At 43.7% G+C, this 26,167-nt stretch overlaps 1 protein-coding gene across 3 annotated transcripts in view; it reads left to right on the forward strand.

Annotated features, from left to right (window-relative positions):
- The window catches only part of LOC112468911 (protein grainyhead), a 34,028-nt gene extending 9,753 nt beyond the window's left edge, over positions 1 to 24,275 (forward strand). Inside the window, exons 2-12 of one of the 3 annotated variants that reach the window (XM_025038323.1) lie at positions 4,361 to 4,718; positions 5,342 to 5,734; positions 9,998 to 10,251; positions 12,856 to 13,024; positions 14,238 to 14,349; positions 14,654 to 14,748; positions 15,010 to 15,180; positions 15,340 to 15,525; positions 16,371 to 16,832; positions 18,513 to 18,577; positions 19,731 to 24,275. In XM_025038323.1, coding sequence (XP_024894091.1) covers positions 4,361 to 4,718; positions 5,342 to 5,734; positions 9,998 to 10,251; positions 12,856 to 13,024; positions 14,238 to 14,349; positions 14,654 to 14,748; positions 15,010 to 15,180; positions 15,340 to 15,525; positions 16,371 to 16,832; positions 18,513 to 18,577; positions 19,731 to 19,992 — 2,527 coding nt within the window. In that variant the 3' untranslated portion in view covers positions 19,993 to 24,275. The remainder of the gene's footprint in view (positions 1 to 4,360; positions 4,719 to 5,341; positions 5,735 to 9,997; positions 10,252 to 12,855; positions 13,025 to 14,237; positions 14,350 to 14,653; positions 14,749 to 15,009; positions 15,181 to 15,339; positions 15,526 to 16,370; positions 16,833 to 18,512; positions 18,578 to 19,730) is intronic. The other 2 variants (XM_025038324.1, XM_025038325.1) reach the window with 2 other exon arrangements.
- The last annotated feature ends 1,892 nt before the right edge of the window (positions 24,276 to 26,167 follow it).

Raw genomic sequence — 26,167 nt, forward strand, 5'->3', positions numbered from 1 at the left:
ACTTACACAACTTTCATAGAATAAATTTCAGAATAAGACTCCCTTATTAAAATGTCGCAATTAGGATTTCCTATTCCGTACGAATCTTTTCCACGAGATGAGAATTGTAATCTCTCTCTTAACAATTTCTATGAAATATTTAATAAAATTCCGAAAGACAGTCCTACGAGATATACAAACGAGAATACCTCTACAAAAACGTAGATGAAATCGCGGAGTATTAAAGGCGAGGGTCAAGGAACGTTTCATAATTCCCGAAAGCCACCGGCGGTATTATGTTCCAGGAAACGCGCGATAATCCTAGGAAGTGAAGCACTAGGAAAGCCACGCGGCGGTCATCGTGAGAAGTGGCAGACATCGTTGACCACGCCGCGCGCATCTAAATTTCCTCTCCGACCGTCCATCGCGTACGTATGTTGTACATACGTATACGCATACGTTGACATTGCCGCGACACGGCGGCACGTGCTGTATAAGCACAGGTGCCGGCGTGCGTGCATGCGTGCGCTCGTAAAGGCAAAAAAAGCCGTAGACGCGCGAGCGAGCGAGCGAGCGAGTACGAGAAGCCGGCAGACGCGAGATGGAAAAAAAAGAGCAGACTGGCAATAATAATCAAAGAAGTGACCCGAGCGAGCAGCCGGTAGAGCGCCACTTTGTCGGACCTGTCTTTCGAGTTTCGTCTCGTGCCACATACAGACAGGTCCGTCGCTTATGACGTACGCACACGCGTTCGTAGCGGGTACCCCGCGATACGCCCGATTTCCGGTTTGAGAAATGCCCGATTCCGGTTCCGAAGCGGGGTCTGGTCTACCGCGAGGTCTGGGTTCGGGGGACTCGGTACCGCAAGCTCGGCGTCCCGGCGTTGCAGGTTGCTTCGACGGAGGCTAACGTTCACGTTCGTGCGTGTGCGTGTGCGTGTCGCGACCCTGCGGTGACCCCGGCGACCTGCAGGTTCACGTGTCGGGCCGCCGTTGCCGCCGCGCCGGGGTGAGTGCCTTGTCGTCGATAATGCTGCACCGTAAGCACGTAATTGCCTCTTGCGCTCGTACTTGTGCACACGGTATCCGCGCGTCGCGCGGTCACCGCGCGTATTTTGCGCGCGCGGCATCCTCTCTGAGGAAAAAAACACGATGGAATGCCGCTAGTGGACTGTATAACGCGACGCGCAGCGGTAATTTACTCGTTTGCAGCGCGAACGACTCGCAAGGGGCACGAATTCGTGCGCGGTGTGTATTGATCCCCCGGCAGAAGATGGAAGACAACGCGCCGCGAATACCCGTGTAATCAGCGAGATTTTCCACGCGCACGGAAAAAGAATGCGGCTGGCCGATCTCTTCTGGTCGCCACCGCTCGTTGTCGAAGACTAGCTTTTCCCGAGGGTGCAGAGGTGAGGCGATAAAAAACGACGTCGTCGGCAACACTAAATGCGCTTCTCTCCCCTTTGTAGCGTTTATTTCACCCAGGACGACGGATTCCTACGAATATCTCACGCGTTTAATTGATGTCATCCGCTGCAATTAATTTTTTTTGTTAACGTATAAGACAAAAAATGTAAAAGCGATAAATCATTTTTACAATATCAAAGTTTAATATATCGTTATATTTTTGTTACGTTTTCAAGTCGCCGGAAAGGAAAGAACTTTTAAGTTAGAAAGATACTCGCTTAGTATATTTCCGACTATATCTATTGTATGTAAAGTCTTTCACAGTCGTTACATAGCAATGTAACAACGCCATTATAATAACGGAAATAAAACTTGATATATGTTCGCATATATTTGCATAAATCGCAAATAGCACAGCTGTGCATTAAAGTTAATAATTTTCTTGTTAGAAATTAAATTTATAGTCGTGATAACATATCTCCAGTGGTTTTCTGAGGCATATCTTAGCGACAAACTTGTAACACGCTGACTATTATTGCTTCTGACCTAATATATTTTGACCTACGGATATTTGCTTGTATCGAATATTATAGTAATACTTTTGTTGACATTATCAATTTTTTTCGCATGACGGTGCGAATGCGTGAAACTGATGGCGTACGCTCTACGAGCTGGCCTAAAACGAGCATTGACTTTTTTTCCCTTCGTTTTACGTTAAACTTCTCTTCTCCGTTCTTGTATGCTTTTCTCCTTCTCTTCTTCTCGTTTGACTACTAACATTTAATACTTAGCTTAATGACAGCTACGAAGCTACGAAAAGAATACTTCGTTTCGCACATCCTTTAATATTGTAATATTGTTACGTGGAAAGATCGTGCCAAGGTTTATTCTGAAGCTCATAAAAGTATTTTGTTAGATTACGGATACAATACAATTTTATACTTGAGAGAAATCAAAGTGAATATGTAAAGAGATGCAAGAAGAACAATGTCTTTATACCTTTCGAAATTTTTCACGGGGTAACGCTTTAAAATGTATACGAAGATATTGATTTTAATTAACGAAAACTTTCGTCCCAAACTCGAGGGATCTTGGATGAAGATGTGTTGATGACAGTTGCACAGAACAACTGACGTTCCCGAGAGCTTAAAACGCCAGTCAGACGCGGTCTGCAATCTGATACCTCGCACCTACCGTTCCCAAATTTCCAGGGGTGCGTATCGAGTTCCCAAGGTGCGCGCACGCGAATCCCGTTTCGCATCGCGCGTCCTCGGATTAGCATCGCATTATCGGGAAACGCTCTCGCGAGAGGCATCGCGAATGGAGAGCGCGCGAGCGGATCCATTTCACGTAAGCCGAATTCATGAGGCCCCGAGGTTTTGCCGCCATGGCCCCGGGTGATGGCGATGCATTCTCTTTGCTTGTTCGAAAGAACGTGCCCGGTCTCTCGCCGCGGCAGGGTCTATCTACCCCGCCGTCTTTTCCCCGGTCTCGGCCACTATCCTCGAAGCCTATCCGCACCTCTTCAAGCACAAGTGTGCCGAGGGCGACCTGAGACGCACCACGCGGGATAGTCTCTCTCGGCGTCACCCTTCTCGTTGTATTGCAAGACAGACGAGAAGAGGCAGGACGGAGAAACAGGAGAGAGAAAGTAGACGAGAGATCAGGTATCAAGTGTAAAAAAAGATCATTGTACGGGAGCATCTGACCGTAGGGTAGGAATCACGTTGACGCGACGGTGCGAAAGGATAGAGTGAGATGAAAAGAGGGATGTGTGTACTTTTTTAGAGAGAAAAAGAATTAAGAAGAGACAGAGATAAAGAGAGAGAATCTGGCGAAGGTTACCAGGGCGCGCCGGCAGGGACGCGAGGGGTGATCCTTCGCGATGGAAAAGAGACGAAGAGACGATAGGAAGAGGGTGAGAGGAGAGGAAAGATGTGGCATGCACCGAAAGCGTTGGCAGTTTATAAGGGTCCCCGGTATTGTGGATACGTATTATCATGCTAAATATAACATGTTAACTACTTCGCATAATACCGCGATCCTCTCGATTCATCTCCCGTACGGTCGATCGGCGAATCGCGTTTCTTCGCGCGCGTCGCGCGTCGAAAATTTTATTGCCGAATTCGGCAGATGCGGCGGAAGTGTAGCGCCGGTTTTCCTCACTGATTTCATTCGTCAACGGGGCGCGGAGAAAGAGGTGAAAGAAAAGTACGGCCCGTCTCTTGTGTTTCTTTGGAGATGCCAATTCGATTATCATTTCAATGAACACATAGGATCTAAATAACGTCAGTTATTTCTAATCATAAAAGTATAAATTGCTGCAATATTCATACGCGATATAAATGTACAGTTTTTAATACCTGCTTTCTAAATCTGAATCAGTGAATAGTACTGCTGAATCAGTGAATAGTCACTGATATCAGTGTAAAGTATGCCACTGATTCGAATTAATGACTATTCACTGATTCAGATTTAGAGAGTGTATCTATAACAAAGAATTGTATTTATATCTTTTTATTTAATTATTTACATCCATTAATTTTTTATGAAATTAAGAAATAATGAAAATATATGTTTTGTATACACGATCTAATCTAATGTCATATATCTAATACTTGAAACTTTATAAAAGCACTTGTTATCATTAAAATGTTTTAAAAATTTCAATTATATAAGACATATAAAAGAGGAAGGTAATCCTTCTATACCACTTGCCGCAATATTTCGTGAGCACGAAGAATCTGATCTTTTTCACCGAGCGGCCGGTGTCAATCAAAAACTGCCCAGATGGCCCAGATGGCGGATCCCATAAAAGGCAATCGGTAGCGACGCGAATGGGTCCGCTGTATCGACCTCGATATACATAGTGCAAATTCGTCACGCGTTCTTAGGGCGCGTCGCGGATCGAAGTCGATCTCGGTGATCGGTAAAGGAGCTATAACTGAAGGTCAATTCTTCACGGACTGTTGAAGGGGTGTGATGGGCCAGAAGCTGCTGGTGCAGGAGGCGCCTGGCTCCGGTTCCGCCTCGACGAATCGCATGGAAGGCGGCGAAGGTGCCGGAGGGGGGGAGCTACACCACTTCCTCCAGTACAACCAGCAGTCCCACAGTCCCAGCCAGAGCCTGCAGGGTGGCCTTCCGCTTCCGTTGAGCCCGCAGCCCCTGCGACACGACGGTGCCTCGAGCGCTGGCATCGTCGGGGTCAAGAGGGAACCGGAGGATCTCAGCTCGTCGCGCGGGGGCCAGCAATCCAGCAAACGGCACAAACAAGCACAGCCGGAGAGTCCCACACCGCCGGGAATGTACCATCATCATCAGCATCAGTTGCAGGTAAGTTGCAGACGATTATTGTCAAGCGCAATCACGCGTCCTCCCCTTAGAATTCGCGATCATTTATATATTTTATTCGATTTACTCCGATTTTTCAAAAGTACGACGCTTTTTATACAACGTGTGAAACTTCAATATTACCTTAATGATATATTCCTACAAGAATTCTCAATCACTTCGTGTCACGAAATTTTTCCCTTCACAATCACATACGGCGAGAAAAGAATTCGTATAATCAGTTTTCAAGTGACTTCAAACGTTATGTGGTTTATTCTTTTGGTGTAAAATTGCTAAAGATTGCTAAAGATTTACAACTTCTATACGATCATCGCCGAAACAACGCGTCACGTATAACCCAACGTAATATTCGCACGCCACAAGATAATATTTGAGAAAATAACATCGCTCAAATTCTCCCAACGTCGCTTCCCGCGCGTAAGGATCGCGAAAATTGCTCAATTGCAGCGTGTCTCGCGGAGTTCCACATCATCTTTTTCCTTTATAAAAAGAAGACGTGCGAATGCGACGGTGGAAACGCGCGGGACAGCGATTGCGCCGACGACGGCGAATCGTTCGAAAAGTGGAGGAAAATCAACCGCAATTGACGTATATTGGTGTTATAGGTGCAGCAGTACGGCAGCCCTTACGACCCCTACACGTCCTGCAGTCCGAGGCTGCAGTCGGCTGCGTACACGTCCACATCAGGGACCGGGACCGGAAATGGAACGGCGAATCCGGGTAGCGGGCTCCATCAGGAGGCGACGACGGTCTACGTCGCCGGCGACGCGCTACCACCGCTCGCGTCGTCGAGCTCCACATCCTCGCTATCGACCACGACCGCTTCGTACACGAGGTACGAGGTTGTGCCGAGCTCATACGCTACGACACACGCGATACGCTCGTCGTCGAGCAGCAGCAAAGTCCTGACCGTTGATCTTCCCAGCCCCGACTCTGGAATAGGCGCGGACGCAGTGACGCCCAGGCAAGACCATCATCCGACCACGGCTCTTCATCAGGTGAGTCTTTCGAGCGTGATAAATTTCATTTCTTTGATACGTTCGACACGTTTCTCGGCTCGCGTGGTGCGTACGACTTCAAAAGCGATCCTCTCGCGTCATCAGCGTGTATTTTCAAGCGCAGGTAATCGCGGATGCATTTACGAGCGACATTGTTAACGATCCAAGTGAATAAAGATCTCTCGCAATACCGTGTTTCTGATACGGTAATGTACGGTCATTAAAGTTGGATGACAGTATAAGTCCAGGGTGAAAATTGCCACGATAAAAGTACAAGACAAACAAGTACATATTAGATAAGAAATTCCGCGGAAGAAATGTGTTGATGCCACAATAATATCAGCAACTTAACGTAAAGTTCGGAACGCTCGGACGTATAGAGAACTGAAAAGCCTTATTAAAATGGAATAAAACGATCCTCGCGTGTTATCCTGCCACGTAATATTAACATAGCCCCGGCGTAATATGGTGTCACGGAGTTAGCCGACAGGGACGATCGTAAACGGCTCACGTCTATATAAATTGCAATCAGCAGGCGACGTTAGCGGGATCAAGCCGCGAGATCCAGGCGAGATCGCGGCTGTCTCGTCAGCGGGGATCGAAGTTAACGGGCTGCAGGGAGGATTGCGGGAGATATATGAAGAAATGTTTACTGCGCGTAGATACTCGCTACCGAATTACGCGGATAGCATGCCGGCAACGTCATTAATTTGCTCGAGAAAAATGCGTCCGGAGCGTGTGGCCGAGTCGAGGAGGCAGAAACGACCGCGCGGCGTGCCCCAACGCGACGCGGAATAACCGTAGCTCAATCAAACTGCAGAAACGGCACGATGGGAAACGACGGCATCATCCGCGGCCGCTCCCGCGCTATCGTTTTCAATTCGATCGGCTGCCCGTGTACAAATTACTTCGCCCACGGCGCCATAAGCGATCGCGATGCAATTAATCTCGCGGCGAGATATCGTAAATATCGTTCGTTAACGCTCGGCCGGCTTGCCCCGCTCAAAAGACACCCTCGGTACGTTAATATATGCGGTATTAACCGTTATATCCTATTGCGAGCATATTCGAGCGCGGATATCGCGGATGCGTGTCGGTATCGCCGCGCTATGCTATCGTTTTCAATGCGATTTGTCAGGTAAGTGCTTTCGCCCACGACGATGCCTCACCAGCGCGTAGCGCGAGAGAAAGCCGGGCTCTCTCTCACGCGATTAATTCCCCGTGTCTCCTGCAACGCGCACCGTGGCACGGTATTACGCTTAAAGCGCTCTAAATACCGACGGGTCGAATGCACACCCGGCGATCGCCGCTCTCGATGCGATTTGTCAGGCGAATTTTTTCATCTTAACGTCGCGTACAGTTACGCCGACGCAATAAATTCGGATACGCTAATACTGCACATCGCGGCGCATAATACTCTGAAGGAGCGATTATGGTATTTTAGATTACGATAAACTGCAAAATTCAGCCGTATCGAAAAAGCGAACCCGTTCATCCGGTTGTTAAAACATAATGTCTGCAAAGATTTTTCGTAGTAGACGTGTTTTGCTGAAGCGATTCCCTTATCAGGCCTCATTTGAGACTCAATAAATATAGATGTGTATCTATGTATTAGAATAAAATTAGAACTTTACGTAATTGGACGGCAAATTTTTGAAAGAGACAACATTAATTTCAGTAGACCGTCTTATCGCGTTTTCAGCATATAGAAAATACTTTGAACGTCTCTCTCGACTTATCGGTTTTATGTTGGAGGTATTTGCTTCTTTCTACGTGAATCTCTCTCGTATAATTAAACGACAATGGTCGACGTATCGTTTCGTCTACATTCAGCAGTTCTTGACGGACAATTTGTCATCCTATAGCTGCTGGATATCTCGTCCGCTTCCGGAAATATTAATCGTGTCGCGCGCGCGTTACACGCGAGAGTAAATCATTAGCATTGCAGTCGACATTACGAATTAGAAAGCACGCGTTCCGTTCTGCTCCGCTTGTGCGCGGCAGACGCTGAAATAAAATCCGAAGCTCCGGGTCGGGCGGATTAGGTATCGGATGTAAGTGCCACTGAAAACCGATTCGCTCGCCCGATCGGCACGCTTGTGCTATAGCACGCAATTAAAACGTTGATATTCAAAGTGGGTAACGCATTAAATTCTCCCGCGCGCTCGTTTTAATCTCGCGACTAATAGCGCTTTTCGTCGATTTCCTGAACGTTTGAGGAGCGGTGTCGCTCTAAATCACAACGAGATAACGTAACACGCCAATTATAACCGTACGACGCGAACGATATGTCTGCTTAATGAATTCGATGACTTGCGAGTCGGCAGAAAAATGTCTCTCGTTAAACCAATCGTAAACTACGGTGCGCGACATATCGAAAATGACGTCTTATTTTAACGCGTTCCGCGGACATCGCCTCCGATATCGCGTGCAAATCGTATGTATCATATTCCAGCCACGGAACTTTTAGCCGGTTGTCACTTAGCTCGAGACTCTAAGCGTGTTTAGATATTAAACATTTAGCCCCGTGTTCTTGTCCGCGACGTGCACGACAGTTTTCGCATTCGCGTCAGCACGCCGCGGCTCAAGTTCCTCACGAAACGTTGATTCGATTACCACCGCTGACGTCTTAATTAGAACAGTCGTGTACCTCGACGATAAAACACGATAAATGAATAAATCGGTAAATTGCGCGCGCAAGTTGCTTAATTACACGACAACATGATAAAATTGCAAAAAATGACGATCTATTAAGTTCTGTCGCATGTACGTGTTATATAATAAATAAAACATTAATTTAAATTTAAAAAAGTTTTGTTACATAATCAAATATTTAAGAATTTTAACATATTGTATTTTAGGAGGTAATTACGAGAGCGTTGAATGTTAATAGAAAGATATATGACAAGCGATAAAATTTTTGTTGACGAGACATCGTCTTCGAGTGTCGAAAACTGTTGGAAGAAAATATGCGACTTTCATGTTCATTGCATCTCATACATTTAATGCATAAAGCATTTGAAAAATTCCAAAACGACGAATAGCTTCGTGCCGACGCGACGTGCGGTAGGTTCAGTGGTTAGAGAATTTAGCAAGAAAGAAGCTGCCATGATTCTTTTTTTTCGAGATGACAGAGAGTTGAGGTAACGAGCTGCGGTAACCGCGCTGCATTGAAAAATAACTGCAGGCGACGCGCAATCGCATGAAGACGTATGAGGGAATAGGTCGTTCGGCAAGCCGCTTATTAACAGCCAACGGTTGGAAGCGGGTGTGCGGATTGTGCGGTTGATTTTACGAGACCACAAAGCTCCTCTATTCTTTCTCCTTCGGCAGCAGCATGCGCAATGCGCAGCGGAGCGCACGATCGAAAATGCATACTAATGATATATTGAGGAAAAAATCGGTTGTTTTTTCGCTGCAATCCATTTGCGTCGATATATCGAGATTTGTTTACGGCGATACGTGTGTAATCAACGAGGAGAGGAGAGATCCGAGGCGGACGCATCGGGACATAGTCACGTGAAATCGCGTGTTTGCGAGCGGTTAATCATTTATCGGTTCAGTGATCCCTTTAATCGGCGCAGTTTGAAATTTATTGAGGGACACTTGAGGAACGGAAAAATCTAATGAAATGCATTGATATGCAAAATAAGACGCGAACGTGTGCAGATATTGAATCGCGATACCGCTGATATACGAAACCACAACGATATCGATAAATAATTACATCTTACTAGGTTTTTAAATACTAATTACAGCGTAATCAGCGAGCATTTAAATTAGCGAGATTAAATACGCTTATACATGCGAACGCGTTTTATCTACGAGAACATGACTGGAAGGAGTTGCAACTACCTTTACACGCTATTTATTCTATATTAATGTTTCGATACTATTATTACATCCCATGCGTTTCTTCCCGCGAAAAACATTTTAAAAATTATTATTCTTATCATGAAAAATACTATTAAGACAAGAGAGCAAAATCTTTTGATATTATTTATTACTTGAACCATTGAAAATATAAATATAATTTTAATATTATTACATTTTTAATTTTTTTGTACATTTCCACGTTCGTGTAATTTGCACTGGGCGGATTTTCGAATTAAGTAAGATTATTAGAAAAGAATAGAAAAATTCAAGATGTTTAATTTCAATGGAAGTTATTAATTTAAATTGATTAAATGAAATTGTTGTATATTATATATTATCGAATATGATCCTTATTTTTTTATTCAATAAATTAAATTTTCTTTCTAGTCCTCATTCGACTACACAGAATTATGCCCCGGTGGGACTACAGCTGGAACGGCGGTGGTCCTCGAGAGTGGCGCGGTAATACATCAACCTCTGCAACTGCAACTGCAGCAGAGCCATGCACAAGCGCAGGTGCAACGCAGTAGTCTGGTGGCGGGTGCGACAAATCCGAATCCAACTCCGAATCCGCAGAGATCGCGGCCTTGGCACGATTTCGGCAGGCAGAACGACGCTGATAAGATCCAGATACCGAAAATGTAAGTAAGCTCTGCGAGCTACAGTTGTTGAGAAGTCGACGATAGAGATATGGTAGCCCTTAAGATTTAAAAATAAATGCAACATTTAACGCAAGTGTCGGTCTCGAGAAATGTTTCAGAAACTTTAAATGCATCTCTTCACTTTACTTTAAAAAGAAGCTATTTATAGCTGCTTTGATTAAAAGTAGTTATATTTATTACATTAAGAATAAAGGCAATATCGCTTAATAGAATCGTACCTTGATATGATCTGTGATTGTTGATATGTTTTGATTAGAGGTTGCATGGTAGAGTGTAGGAAATTATACAAATGTTATAATAACGTTATAATAACGATGTGCAAAGGCGAATGCTCAATTTGCTCGATCAGATAGATAGACGAATAAATAGACGGATATCGGGATTGATAGATATTTATCTATTAATCTATTTTATTACATGGAAGGCACGGAAGAGCAACGATAAGAGTTAATAACTTGCGTTCATAGGGTAAGCAATTGCGAATTTACGCAACAAAGAAAGCGCCTCGTGACTGGAAACGTTCAATGTCTAAAATTTATATTCGGCTTTCATCTTGTGGACACAAATGTTCGTAAAAAATAATTAATGGCCCGAAGAATCAATTAACGTACACGTATATACACGATTATAAATGATAGAAATATTATTTTATATAGTTAATTAATAATTCATAGCTTTCGTTGCGCATTAATGCGCTTAATCGTTACAAAGATTAATGACAAAGATGGAATTCTTGTATACATATGCAGAATAATATTTTCGCTCATGCGCTAATGCTCAATGTAAGATTTCTCTTGCGACTGACAACTAATGGCGTCTCTAAAAACAGAGAATAACGATGTCATTTCTGTTTCGCGGGAAACTAATATCTTCACTAGTCTAGAAGAAGAACTTCCTGTGCCCCTTACTCTTCGCGCACCCCTCATTTCCTTCGCGGTTCATCACATCCGCTTGCCGACTCATTCGGTCTTCCCCTTCTCCCGTATCCATCTTTCCTAGCGATCTTTCTACTTCCCGTTTCGCTCCATCCGTCTTTTGTAATTTGTTGCCTTCCATTGTTAAGAGCCGACTGTACGATCAGCGGCGCTGAATATTTCTCGCTCCATCTCTCTGAGTACTCACCGACGCGCGGGATGAACAATGATGTTAAAGTTATTAAGTCGCAGCCCGCTCTCGCCCGAAGTCGACTCTCGAAGAGCGGACAAGCGCCTCGGGGCCGCGCCGGGATCGGGCTGAAAAATCGCGCGGTCCACCGCGCCGGCCATTCGCAGCGTGAAATCGAAATGTCAAGAGGGGTAGCCTCTCTCTTTTCGACCGAGGCCGGGTTCTTTTTCGCGAAACGAAAGCGAGACGGTCAGACAGACAGATTCGAGAAAGAGAAGGAGTGACTTGATAGCGTCATGCGTAACCCACACGGGGAGTTGTAATAAGGTATATACAGATCGGGTAGGCGGCGGCTGTGCAACGGTAGCGAGCAGTAAAGGCGCACAGGAGGGCGTTCACCCGCCACGGTCAGTTATCGCCTCGCTCGCCACGCACGCTGCCCCCTCGTTCGTCCCCTCGGTTCCCCAAAGAGAAGAAAAAAAAAGAAGAGAGCCACACATAAGAAAAAAAGAACGAAAGGACCGCGCTACGAATACGAAAGCGTGCACGCGCTTCGTAGAGACAATAGGACGTTCGCGCGAGGATATACGATTATACGTTCGGAGAGCTCGCCGACGGTAGACCGATGGAGGACCGGTATCGATAAATCGGGTTTGAGACGAGAAGTGGCGGCTTGGCGATTACAGATTTTCCTCGATCTCGGCGGGCCCGATCGTTTTGCTCCCGTTTTCTCATCGCGTCCACCTTCCTTCCACCGTGCGCGTTGTTTTGTCGTCTCGCGTTTTACTTATATCGCGCGGTCTCTTCCCCCGGTCTCTTGGGTTATGGGCATTCATTTTTCATAAGTTATCGGTCGCCCGCCTACCTGCCTTGCCTTAGTCGTGGCCGGCGCAGAGATAAGCTCGATTAGAAGCCGCGATTTTCTCCCCTCTTCAGGGGAAGGCTGATGCGTGTCTGTCGACGTCTTTCTTTTTCCACTTGGCGCGCTCGCCGGGTTGCCGGCTTCCCAGGCTCCGGGTGCCCGAGCCCTTCATTATCGTTTTGCCCCGCGATTAGCGATTGGAATATTCATACCTCGATCGCGACCGCTTCTTTCCGCGCAATGACGAACGTTCTAATTAGCGGATGTTTCGCGCGGTCTTGTTTGCCTCGCGCACGCAGCGCGTTTTCCACGCGAAGAGCGGCGTCAGGTATGTTTGTCTTGGCGGCGAAGTAGGAATAACGTTGGCGAAGAATTAGCCGATAATGACACGATAATCATTCATATTGCATCGCGCATTAATCAGCTAATTGAGCATTCGTTTGCGAGCTCGTAACTGCCTATTAAGTAAACGTGATTCAATCTTGACCGAGTGTGAAACGGCGAGCTGCATAATGACCAGGGAGATTGCTTCTTAAACATGTGCTTTTTTATTTACGCATACGCCGGAACTGTGTATCCACGCTTCATTTGGGGAATCTTATTCGTCTGTCCTTTAGTTTCTCGAATTACGGATTTAAGTATCACCTGGAGTCGCCGATCAGCACGTCGCAGCGCCGCGAGGACGACAGAATAACGTACATCAACAAGGGCCAATTCTACGGGATCACGTTGGAATATGTGTCCGATCCGGACAAGCCGCTCCTCAAGGCAGGGCAGACAGTCAAGGTAAGAGCAAAAAGGATAATTATACTGTTTGCATAACGGTATTTATAGGATGATGTATGTAGGTAAATATATCGTTTCGAGGATAGAGAAGTTTGCATCCCGAAGATCGTACAACGATACGCTTAACACAAATAATAATATATTGCCTGAATTTCAATAGTTTTAAATCCACAATTAATTTTGTACGATACAACGTTCAAAAGAAACTATATAATATATTTATTCATAGTTCCACACGAATCAATTTTGTGATTCAGTAACAAGAGACTAACATAATGTAATATAATGTCCATGATCTAATTTCACGACCTAGTCCACGATACAATTCGATCAACGTTGAACTGGCTAACGAGCGTTTTGCAGCGTTACACACGTTCCGTTCGCGTGACTGGAGCGGAGCAAAATTCGCGGAGATGATCGGCGTGTCGAAAGTCGAAAGAAGAAGTCAGACGGGATCGTTTGTTCTCGCGGCTCTAATTGGTAGCCGCGGTGCGCTCGCACCGTTAGCAATTTCCATTCTGATAAAGGTGGCCGATTCTTTCTCCGTCGTGCGCGCCGCCGCGACGAGTTACGGCTTCCTCGTTAATTGCTAATCGAGCGTCGAGAGCGAGGCGTGTGGCAATTCGAACGGTATATTCGCGTCTCTCGCGGCGCGAGCCTCAAGGGAGATCGGTTAAGTAAGTGTAACCGCGTAACGCGAGCCTCTTATTCACGGAACCTCTCTTTCCTTCCCGATCGCGCGCGCTCGCGCGTCCATATTTTCTCTCCCGTACGTCGGAGAGCAGTTCTTCGCCCATTCACCCGAATCACGAAAAATCCTTCCTCCGTCTCGGCGCTCGCTCGCCGCTCGCGGCGAAACGCTCACGCCCGCGTGTGCCCGCTCGAGCGTGCGTCTGTCGCGGCCGATGTACGTCTCCCAGCGTATCGCCGATCCGGCTGAAACGTGAAACCCGAATGTTAACTTTGTAGACACAAGACATTTATTTATGCCGTACCACTTTACACATACCGGGTTAATTATAAAACACGGGAGGAATCTCGAGCGATGATTTATAAAATACGAAAAATCTTGAAACACATCGCGAAAGACATCTTAAATGCGTGCATATATTTTCCTGGCCCCATCTTGCCCCTAGGAATAATGTACAGATAAGTGTAATAACAGTGATCAGCCCGTCACACGATTAATAATTATTTACATGTGCTGTCACAGAGCGTGGTAATGTTGATGTTCCGGGAGGAGAAGAGTCCGGAGGACGAAATCAAATCCTGGCAGTTTTGGCACGGCAGACAGCATTCCGTCAAACAACGGATTCTCGATGCTGGTACAGTGATGTATAAATAAAATGATATAAACCTAAATAATATATGAATAAATATAAATGATATAAGAACGACTGTGAAGTCTTTTTTAACAAATTCTCGACATTTATGATCGATTAAATCTTCAAATCTCTCGTACTTTTGCGCAAGCTGCTTAATTCATAACGGACAAGTGGTAAGATATTATCACGGACGTATGATCCGTTATGTTAATATTCTATCTAAAAGCGTCCCGGAGAACAGCACTAGCTACTTCATATTCCCCTGCATGATCCGCGAGTTTCAGAGTCACGTCCGTTGTTACAGACACAAAGAATAGCGTCGGCCTGGTGGGCTGCATAGAGGAAGTCGCGCACAATGCGATTGCCGTTTACTGGAACCCACTCGAATCGTCGGCGAAGGTAAGGAACGCCGGAAATGTCGATTCACGTTACCTCCTTAACGACACACGCGCGTACCCCACAGTGCCCTCTCCGCGTTCCCCCTTTCCCGTAATATATCTCGCTTATCGCCGCGCGATCTTGTGCTACACGCGCAAATATCGTATCGCATTCGCGCATTCGATTGCATGGCCATTTAGCGGAAACGTTAATAAAGCACGTCCCTTCCCGCGTACGTCGCCGTATGCCGCCACTGCTACCTGTCCGATTTCTGATCCGCAGATAAACGTGGCGGTGCAGTGTCTCAGTACCGATTTCTCGAGTCAGAAAGGCGTGAAGGGTTTGCCGCTGCATATCCAAGTCGACACGTACGAGGAACCGCCGCCTCACGCGCACACATACACGCCGCCTTCCCATCGCGGCTACTGTCAAATTAAGGTCTTCTGCGATAAGGTAAGCGCTCTTGCATTTTCATATGTTTATCTTTTCCCCTCTCCCCCTCCCCCCGCTCTCTCCTTCTCTCTTCATTTGCGATGTAAATAACGCGCGATCGCTTCCTGGTCGCAATGCGATCGTTGAAATTAAGTTGAGAGATGACGTTGCTTATCGCAGGGAGCAGAGAGAAAGACGCGGGACGAGGAGAGACGCGCGGCTAAGAGGAAGATGACGGCGACCGGCAGAAAAAAGCTCGACGAGCTTTATCACCCCGTCACGGAGCGTAGCGAGTTTTACTCCATGGTCGATCTGCACAAACCGCCTGTGTTGTTCTCCCCGCCGGCCGAGCATGCCATCGATAAGGTAATCACATCCATCCTTTTTTCGTATGTTACTCAAATAAGAAACAGGGTCTGTAAAGACTTGCTATGCTCTCATAGACCGCAGACAAATTTAATTGCGATATATTAAATTTAATAATTGTACAGAAGATATATATTATTTTATTATGAAAATACAATGAATTATAAAGAAGAATAAACTTTTCTTAATATGCTACGTTGACGTGAATAAAACTCAATACAAGGCACCTATATTTGTCGAATTGACAATTTGTTTGTCTTTGATCAAATACGAGTGCAAATCAAACGCTACGGTATCTTATTAGCATGTATCTCAACTAACGATGCAAAAGAGAACTTAAAAAAAAATCGTGTGGAATCCATAATCCTCTGCTCTCACCCCCGCCGAAACCCTACACTAACCGCAACTCTTGCATCGCAAAGTAATGACGTGGACTTTTTTGAAGATAGACTTTTTCGAATTTCACGTCAGTTCGGTTCAACGAACTGGAGTAGTAGCCTTTCAGTATTTTTATGTTCTTAGCTCTATCCTAATAAATATGCCAGTTGTTATCGTTATAATTAATGTTATTACATTATGACTGAGCAATGTGTAGCATTATTTTACTTTTACTATCAAAACTGAGGAGTTTTCAAATTTATTTCTTATCACCCCTGACTTTCGATTTGTTCGCATTTCGCATGTTTGTCATTTTTTGACGTTACGTATTAAGAAAAAAAAAATTAACGTAGCTTCAAAGTTGCTCTTGGTTTCCTAACGTGAAATTCGAACGGGCCTTGTCTCGCGGAGAAAAGAAAAAGATGTAAAGTAGAAATAAACCTTGATGTTCTTCTCTTCCACGACAGTTCTCGACGATGGAGTTGTCGGGCTTCTACGGTGGTGGCGGCGGCGGGGGCGGGGGGGACACCGACACCTCGTCTCTCAGTAACGGTGAAGGTGGAGGATTAAAGGCGGCGGGGGGTAGCAGCCCCTATCCGGCGGCATGCGGCCGGCCAAGTCTGCCGGCCCTCAAGTTCCACAACCACTTTCCGCCCGACAATCTCAGTAGCCTGCACGACAAGAAGGACTCGTTGCTGATGCAGGTGCAGGAGCTGCAGGGCTCGGTGCTGCAGGGGGTGCAACAGGCCGGCCTGACGGGCGCGGTGGTGTCCAGCGTCGGTAATCGGCTGCACCTGCAACAGCAGCCGCCGCATCTGCGCCCGACGGACGCCGAGGAGCGCGTCATGCTTTACGTGCGTCAGGAATCGGAAGACATCTACACGCCATTGCACGTCACCCCGCCGACGGTTCAAGGGCTGCTCAACGCTGTAAGGAACATCCTTTAAGGATCTCTTTTCTTTTAATACCGCCAACACACAACGACATCTCACAACACGCAAACATTCGCGCGCATAGAGAGAGAGATTTCAGAGACCTTTGCAGCTGCAAGGACACGATTCGCACGATCTGCTCTCTTGCGTCTGCATCGTTCTCGGAGATACTTTTGAGAGAAATAGCGGAAGTTTTGTAGAGCTAATATATAGGTATCCCGTTCTCATAGTGAGCTATTAACGCCCGCAGTATAGAGAAAATTGTTGAACTTTACTATAAATCGTACGACATAAATGTAACGTTAATCTCGGAACGAGGGATGAATATCATTGATATACAATCGTAAAATTGAACACGTATAATCAAGAGGAAATATGCTCAGCAAATTTTGTGCTGAGTATTGATACTTGTCATTCGGTAGTAAAGTAGGTAAAGTAACGTCTTCTAACAAGCTCGTTCGTACGCCTCGTAGAAATGGAAATGGGAAAATGGAAATTCTCTCACCATTTCCATACCGCGACCGATACCGGTGACTATACGTACGGTAGCAGTAATGTGTTTTATGCAAAACACCCCGCGCAGCATCGAATATGCGCAACCGTGGGCGTTAATGGGTTAATCCGTGATTACGCTGTCATTCGCCGGCGAGGCTTTGCTTTGGAAACAGAACGAGAAGCGAGACAATAATAATGCAACGTGCTATCGCTACCATCGATCGAGATTACGCTTCCTGTAATGTAGCCCCAGCAAAACACTTCCAGGCTTAATAAAGCCGTACGCCGGAAGGTAACTAATGTCTGTTTCGATTTCAATCGATACCAGTTTGGTTTCGCTTATTCAATCGCGCACGATTCGATGAGCGCGGAAATTATACACGCATACACATATACATATTATAGCATTTACGTGCACATATACCCAAGCCCCATGAGAGAGTATATATTACTCATGCATGTGAAAGCATATACTGCGCCATTATTAATACTCGTTCGCACTGGTCCACTCGCTAATTAATATTAATGCGCATGCATCACTGTCCACTGTGTCCAAGATCCTCATTAATACAATATATCGATAGTGCAAGACGTACGATCATATTTACCCCCCTCCTTCACCGCGGATATGCGAGACTGTCGGCGGCTCTTAACGATCTACCGGACGTTGACGTTAAGAGTGGAAGAGTTAAATCCGAGATCAAAACTTGGCGGAAGAAAAAAGTGGAAAGAAAAAAAGACACCTTTTCTTTTTCTCTTGTCAACGATTTCTCTATTCTCGTCGCGCTTCTACGCAGCCCCGCAAACGAACGGATCTAAAATTGATCCACGCGTTGATCTACGTACTCCTCCTATCTCCGGCCGCGCTCCAATCGATCTTAAACTGCCTCCGCGTTCTTTCGCGCGACGCACGATATATCTTTTCATCGTTATATCTTCCCGTTTCGATCTGTCTTGTCTACTTTACTCTCGCTCTATCCTTCTCTCTTTATCTCTCTCTCTCTCTCTCTCTCTCTCTCTCTCTCTCTCTCTCTCTTGCTGTCATTCTCGCAGTAAATGTTGCGTCTACCTACGCGCGTCTCTCTCGCGAGCACACTTTCTCGAGTGCGTGCGCGAAACGAAAACGACGGTCCGCAAGCCACTATCAAAATTCTAATGTTCTACTTTTTTTCTATTTTGCAGATTGAGTCAAAGTACAAAATTGCATCCTCGAGTATTAATAACCTCTATCGCAAAAACACAAAGGGGTAAGTTTAGTAGAGTGTCATCTTTACTTGCATGCACGCCCACGCGATGCATGCCATAACGGTGACATTGCCTGACTCTCTCCGCCTGGTTTGGTAGTCTCTTTTTCTCTCTCTCTCTCTTTCTCTTTCTCTACTTTTATCTCTTTTTATCTCTCTTTCTTTCTCTCTTTCGCCTCTCCCTCTCGCCTATGATCGTGCCTCTTTCAAATGTCGGACACGCGTTTTCTCTGCGACATATGTATTTAAATGTATACGCCATTCTCGTGTACTCTCTCGTTATAAAAGTGTCCTCTCTTTGCCGATCACCTTAACGCGAATGTCGCTGCACTGCTGACTGCATCTCGCTTCCGCTACGCACAATCACGCCTGATTAATCCACTAATCCTTCACGCTTCTCGTCTTCTGCCTTCCGTCATGAGCGCACTCATGCACGCCTTGCCTGCCTCGCCTAATGTCGTCATGCGTCTCGTTCAACTGATTATTTATTCTGCCGGTTTTTCAACATACGGTGGTTACATATACTGCGTATTCTTGCAGGAACCTCTTTTCCCTCGAATAGATATTTTTCGTTACTCGACATGTACATTTCACGTCATTCAAGCAAACCCTATCTTACGCTCTCTCTTTCTCTCTTTCTCTCTCTTTCTCTCAAGCTACGCACAATGCGATGCAAACTTTACAATCCACTTTTTTCACTTTGACTGCGAGATCTTCGAGATCCACCGCAAAACAGTATATACATCATCTTGCCGTTATAATACTGTAATGATTTAACGATGATGCAATATTCTATGCAATAATTTCTTTTTCGTGTCCATTTCAACGTTACAAATTTATATTAAGAGGAAAGACATATTTGAAAAATACTAAATGTCATAGAGAAACAATAATAATCATCACAATGCAAAATTTCTCGCATAAAACACTGTTGCACAATTTTAACGTGAAATTTTGGCGTTTATCGACATCAAATACGGAAATTGTACGGTAATACGCAATTCATTCATCAAGCATCACAATATTATTGCGGCCGAAATTACCGCGTTGCATGCCAAAAGTCGAGCGATCACGTTCTTCGAAACGAGATCCGCCGCTTTCGCTCGCGCTAGTCACGCTGAGAATTTAACGAGAACATCATCCTACCCTGTTGCAGAATTACAGCGAAAATTGACGACGACATGATTCGATATTACGTCGACGAGGACCTGTTCCTGTTGGAGGTGAGTCACTCGCGGATCAATCCGGATAGCGAGCGCAATCCGAACAATCCGGGCTCGCCGGGCGATCCTGGCGATCCGGGTGATCCTCCCGCCGGATACGATGTCACTCTCATCGAACTACCGCATCTACCGCACTCACCCCTCGCCAATTCCACGCATGCACACGTGCACGTTCACGACAACAGTAACACGTGAACCCGAACGAGAAGCATTTGTGTAAATACGCTATGTAAGCTTGACGAAGACTGATAATTCGGGACAATGAAGGATCAGCAACATCTTGCATCGAATAATGATGATTGCTAAATCGGCAACGAATGTTCTCGCGCCACGTTGAAGATTATTGTATAGTTTAGTCGATGATGGTGCCAAGGATGTTCATCGAGAGAGCATACAAGTAGCAACGTGTTAATTATCATTCAGTAAGGACAATCAAGAAGAAGAAAGAAGAGGATATCAGAAGAATAAGCAAATTTTCAACGTGATAGTTGAAGAAGAATCGGCATCTGTTGGATTCTGACCGTATGATCGTAGTATAATATCACAGTCGAAGCCTGTATCTTAGCAGACAAATATTTTGTAATATTTCTTGACGCATGTTAGAGTTTTGGTGAACGTTTCGCCTAATAATTATCGTTTCTATGAGACTTCAACCCTTTCATGTTTCGCGGAACATATATATTTTTAGAACATTTAAAAAATCATATCTCCTAAGTATGAAATATACCTAAAACGTCATTGTGAACTCGAGAGCAACTCAATAGCGCAGAACGAAGCTACGCGATATAAATCCAATTGATAAAATATCGAAAGTGTTGAAACGGTTGATCCGCGACATTACCACGCGATAATTGTCCATTTTTAGTTGCAATTTACGTTTCGTCAATTCGGGCAGAAGGAAGGGGACCGGACAAGACATTCTCTTATCAACACCCCGCAATCACGGTCCAACGTCATCAACCTCGGCGACGATGATAACGCATGGCTTTCTGCTGAGATTTGAATTGGCACGCGCGAATATATCGAGGATACGCGCACTAATACCAATCGTGTGCGGCCGCGAGTAGTTTTTAGTCAATGTAAATATGGCCTCGCGACACATAGTACGGCGCTCCGAGAAGTCGAGAAAACTCCGACAAAGTCAAATAGTTATTATGAAGCTCATCAGATCGAAATTTGTATTTCAAATAACATATCTCCGGTAGATATTCAGTCATTAAGGAGCTCAATTAGAACTTATTTTAAAGAAAATTGTTTAAGTTGTAATAAAAAAAGATAAAATATGTAATGTAACTATAAGTGAAATAGGTTTCCGAAACGGATCACTCCTTCATTCATAACTTTCGATTGTCCAATCAACTTTTTATAAAATCAAAGTATGAGGCTCGGGATCGAACTTGGAATACTTAATAGACAGTTAAACTAGATACTTGATTAGATATTTGACTAGACAGAATGAACTTGAAATAGTAGTAAGATCCGAAAGTTGGATTAATCGTGAAAAGTACACAGCGTTACCTTTGCGTGGGAATTATTTCAACTGAGAAAATAATATAAATTCCGATAATATACGTTTAATATAATATTTATATATACATTGCATATCATAATATTTATATTAAATATTATGTATCAATATGATGTTTATATTATATGTAAGATGACATTTTGGAGGTTCTTGTATTTCAATGATAGAGGAATATGACGGTGCTATTGGCTTGCGCGCTTTAGATCAGGTCGACAACTTTTGGACTTTACTACGTAATTCTTATCAATGTACATTTTGTTATATTTTTTATTTTATTTTGTAAACTGAATCTGCATTGAAAATACTTGCGACATTGCGACTATGAAAAACCATGTCTCATAATCAGTACAAATCATGAAAAATTATTTCAGACCATGTGTCAGTACAAACTTTTGTTAAATTTGAATATATTTTATCTTTTATGTTGCCTTATGGATATCCGGTTATTTCGGCTTTATTATATTTGATGTCTTTATTGTATTATATCTTATGTCTTTATTGTATTTAGCAATTTCGAAAACCTTCAAAAATAATTAAACTAAACATGTTCTTTCTCTTAAATAAGAAAGGGTTAAATGATCTCATAGATTGTCATAGAATATAGATGTATGGGCTTCGACTCGACTGGAGTAAATCGAATGTGCAAGAATGTATGACAAATGTCGCTGGCCGTATGAAAAGCGACACGTTACATATCATTTGTTTTCGTCCCATGAACGATTTATATTGATGGTTGTTAGCTTAGGATACCGAAGCGTCGTGTTGCAAATGCGAACGCCATGTAAATCAATCAAAATTGATTTAAGGATCCCGGTATGTGTTAAGCATACGTATATTGTAAATGCATTTGAGAGAGACGCCCATTCGTCTCTATTAATTTGTATCTTAATTTGCACGCCGACATTTAGGCTCTCAATTTAAGCATGTTTAAGAAACGCGTCGCATTACTGCCGTCGATCTTACGAATTGTCATCTTCGAAAGCCGACAAATTCGTATATGTATGCACGTGTCGTCCTTTCACATAAATGACTCCGAATGTTTGTGTTAGTCAATGACAGAAGCGAACCGCTGCTTTCTCTGTTTTCGCGTCTTATTCGATTCTACCCATAATTTTTTAAACGATATCGATTCCACGAGAAGTTGTAAAATATGCGCGAAACGCATAAAAACAAAAAAAAAAAATTCGAATCTCATCAACAACCCGTAAAACGTTAATCGACACTTTCTTCTCATTTGGCCCGTTGTCGCTAACGAGACTTTTATAGCTTCACATTTACGAGCGCCGACGTATTTACGCGCGTGCATGAAGACGTCGCGCGATTTCGTAATGCCACTGTCAGTCGCAAGCCGATCATCGCGCACGAATAAACGTCGGCTTGAAGTGGAAATCTTGCCGTGTGTATGAAAAAAGAAAACCATTTAAGAAAAAATCCATGAAGCCGCGAGCGCGGATCTCCCTGTGCCGCATTCTCTGCCATGTCATGCTCGAGATAGCATCGAGAAGCCACGACTTTTTCTAAGTCTTAAGACTAATAAGAGTAATATAATCACGCTATACATGTATCCGTATAATCTCTTTACACGCGCGTAAGAACTCGGTCCAGACGTTGGAGGATAAGATGGCGATTCAATATCTCGAAACTAAAGTGACGTTGTTCCCTGCAAGAGAAGAAAAAAAGCATCATACGCATTTATTTCTTTTATCTCTGAGGTACAGAATGATAAATGAAACTGTCTTTCTACGTCTCTGGAGTAGAAGAAAACGCCATTATATGTATATACTTTTACATACAAAAATCTTCATTACATTTTATATTTCATTCTCATATAAAAGTCTGTCGAGAATAGATTGCGCAGTGTTCGCTACAAATTTCATCAGCAGAGATGCTACAGATTTTATTTCAGATCTGGCGTATACGATGCTGTTAGCAGAACATTGGCAGACATATAGAAACAAGGTGACAACATTTTGTTTGCTATGTTTGCCGTATGTGCTACTGTTTGCATAAATGCTACAAGCTGGCAGATTGATGGCAAAAATAAAAATTTTGATTTTTTATTTGCTACAACAGTCTGACGCGGATTGGTAATAGAGACGGAGCAGATAATCCAGATTAGATGGAACCTGTTCGGTTTTTGCTGCCAATCTGCTGTCAAGTTATGTCAGTAGGCATTGTCGGCAAAATATGAGCTCAATACGGACACGGTTGATACCAATTGATTAGCAATCGAGCGAATTTGTTACCAATCTGTATACTGCAGACAGTTTGTTTTTTACTGGGATCATTTTTATTTATATTATAATTTTTATACATTATTTTTATACATACGAGTATACCTTGAGTGCTTCCACTTTCGAGATATTGATTCGGAATCTGTGCGAGATAAGAACTCGTGCCGATCGCCTACAACGAGGACCCACCATTGCACTCGAGCAGTAATGAGTTCACAACGTCGTCGAAACGATGTGGAACGAAAGACAACCGAGCACGATATCGGTACCAATAATCCGTGGTTATGTAGTTCGTAAGGTAAAATTTGAAGTAAACGTTAATATGTGCCACCGACGAAAGCGAGTCGCTTGCCAGCTTATACTGCGCATTCGAGATGCACGATTGCGCGTATATATATATATGCCCATCACGCGTGGAGAGACAATACGGATACCCATTGATCTGCATACGAGTACATATACAGAAATAAGACAAATATACACGTATCTGTTGCCAATTATGTTAGAACCGTTGGATTAGTGCAGAATCACGGTTACGACACTTTTCTCGTTTGATGTTAATCATATTATGTACGTCGATACATACCCATATCAAAGCAACGATCAAAATACGCTTGTAAAATGCCTTATTATTATTGAGTACTATTTTTTGTTACATTTATTGCAAGCAGCATGTAGATGGATATTATTAATTTTATGGATTTTATTAAATTACGCGTAAGACGCATATATATTATTATAATTATATTATTATATATTATTATAAAATCTTATTATTATTTTTATACACGAGAGGACGAGTGTCTGTACTCACGAGTGAGAATGCAAATGATACAGAAAGAAGAGCAAAAAGCGAGAGAGAAACCGAGAGAAAGAGCGCGCGTGAATGGATAGCTCAGAATGCCTGCGTATGGGAACGTCAGAGAATGATAGAAATATAGATAGAATTTGCGAAATCAATCTTTATACAAGATAGATGTATGAAATCAAGGCCGTTGATTAGCTTTAGTCCATGACATTTTTTTCACGTAATCATAAACATCCCGTACCCATCATTCCCGTGCCCCTCGACCGTTGCCGTTGCATCTCGGAACGAGGTCGAAAATACGACTCGTTACGTGAACGAACGGATGTGTCTTTCTCATCGAGCCATTTTATTATAATAGTATCATCCCTTTATTATCCTTACGATTATTAATATTATTATCTACAATTTTACATTATAAAAGCTGGACGGACCAGCTGTCGTCGCGAGGGAACGTCGATCGTGCCCGCTGGTGGCAACTGGAAATTGTGTCTCTCTCTCTCTCTCCGTTTATCATTGCTTCCGCTTTTTCGGAGGCTGTAGACTTATGTACACGGATGCGATCGCGGTCCCCTCGCTACGGTTCCTCGGGCCGTCCCGATATCGTACTTAAACGACGTAAATGGCGACGTGGAACAAGCCCGCGGGCTTTAGATTTATTGTTAGAAATAGAGGAATGTATTGAAAAAAAAAAAAAGAAACCGTTGCCGGTCGGACCGGATCGAGAGCGCCGTGTTGAAGTAGGTAGCGAGAGCTACGTTGAAGGATAGAACTCAAAAATGCCCAGAATTGTTTTACTACCGTCGCGTTGTCTTGCCATCGTGAGATTGTGTCAGAGGTGATATTATATTATTATAATGTTCATTGCAACAATAAATATTATATTAGTACGTTTTATAAAAAAAAATCGTACGCCTCCTTCATTGCTGAAGATAAATCGTTGTTACCTTTATCGCCATGCCCGCCATAACTATCATATTATTGATATTATTAATATTAAGAATCAATCTAACCGACATCATTGTAAATCTGAAATACTTTCACCACACAAAAGTAAAGCGCGTCAAAATATATAAAGATCATAGAATCAACAAATATGTAAATATATTTTTAAAAAATTCTTATCACGTATATTGGATAAAGTAATTGAGAAAATTAAGTTAACAATTATTATAAGAATATCGAGAAACAGAAACAAGGAGATGCGAAGTTATCCAGAAGAAAAATAATTGAAATGACAGATTATTTGTTCTCGCGTTTAGAGGTACTAATATTATATAATCTCGTATTTCGCATATTTTTACCCTATATTTTACGTATCGCGATATCATTCATCTCTGTATTCACGGTTCTATGACATATGATAGGCGATAGCAAGTCGTTTCTCCGGAGTCCTCATTAGCATAAATATGATTCAATGTCTCATTTCATTTCACGGAGTTCCGCGATACATATGCGAGATAAAAAAAATCGCGATCATATTAGCATAAAACACCGAAGATATTCGTGCGAGCTTAAACGTCTTAAACAACTTTGTTCACCCGTCAACAAAAGATTGCATTACTAAAATATAATCGTATACAAACGAACGAATACTTTTAACAGATTGGAAAAATTGAATTGTAATATAATCACGGAAAACGATAGTCGAGTCTATCATTGTTCTCGTCATTCCTGCTATAAAAGTCGCCGGCTCTCGCTTTATTTCGTTTCACGCAGCGCTGAGGAGATCACGAAGCAGCGCCCCGAAGGAAACCTGTTGGAGAGGAATTCAAAAGGAAAAAAAAGGGAATTCCGAGCGTG

Source organism: Temnothorax curvispinosus, unplaced genomic scaffold, assembly GCF_003070985.1.
Source record: "Temnothorax curvispinosus isolate PA1 unplaced genomic scaffold, ASM307098v1 QBEX01002228.1, whole genome shotgun sequence".
Classification (NCBI taxonomy): Eukaryota; Metazoa; Arthropoda; class Insecta; order Hymenoptera; family Formicidae; genus Temnothorax; species Temnothorax curvispinosus.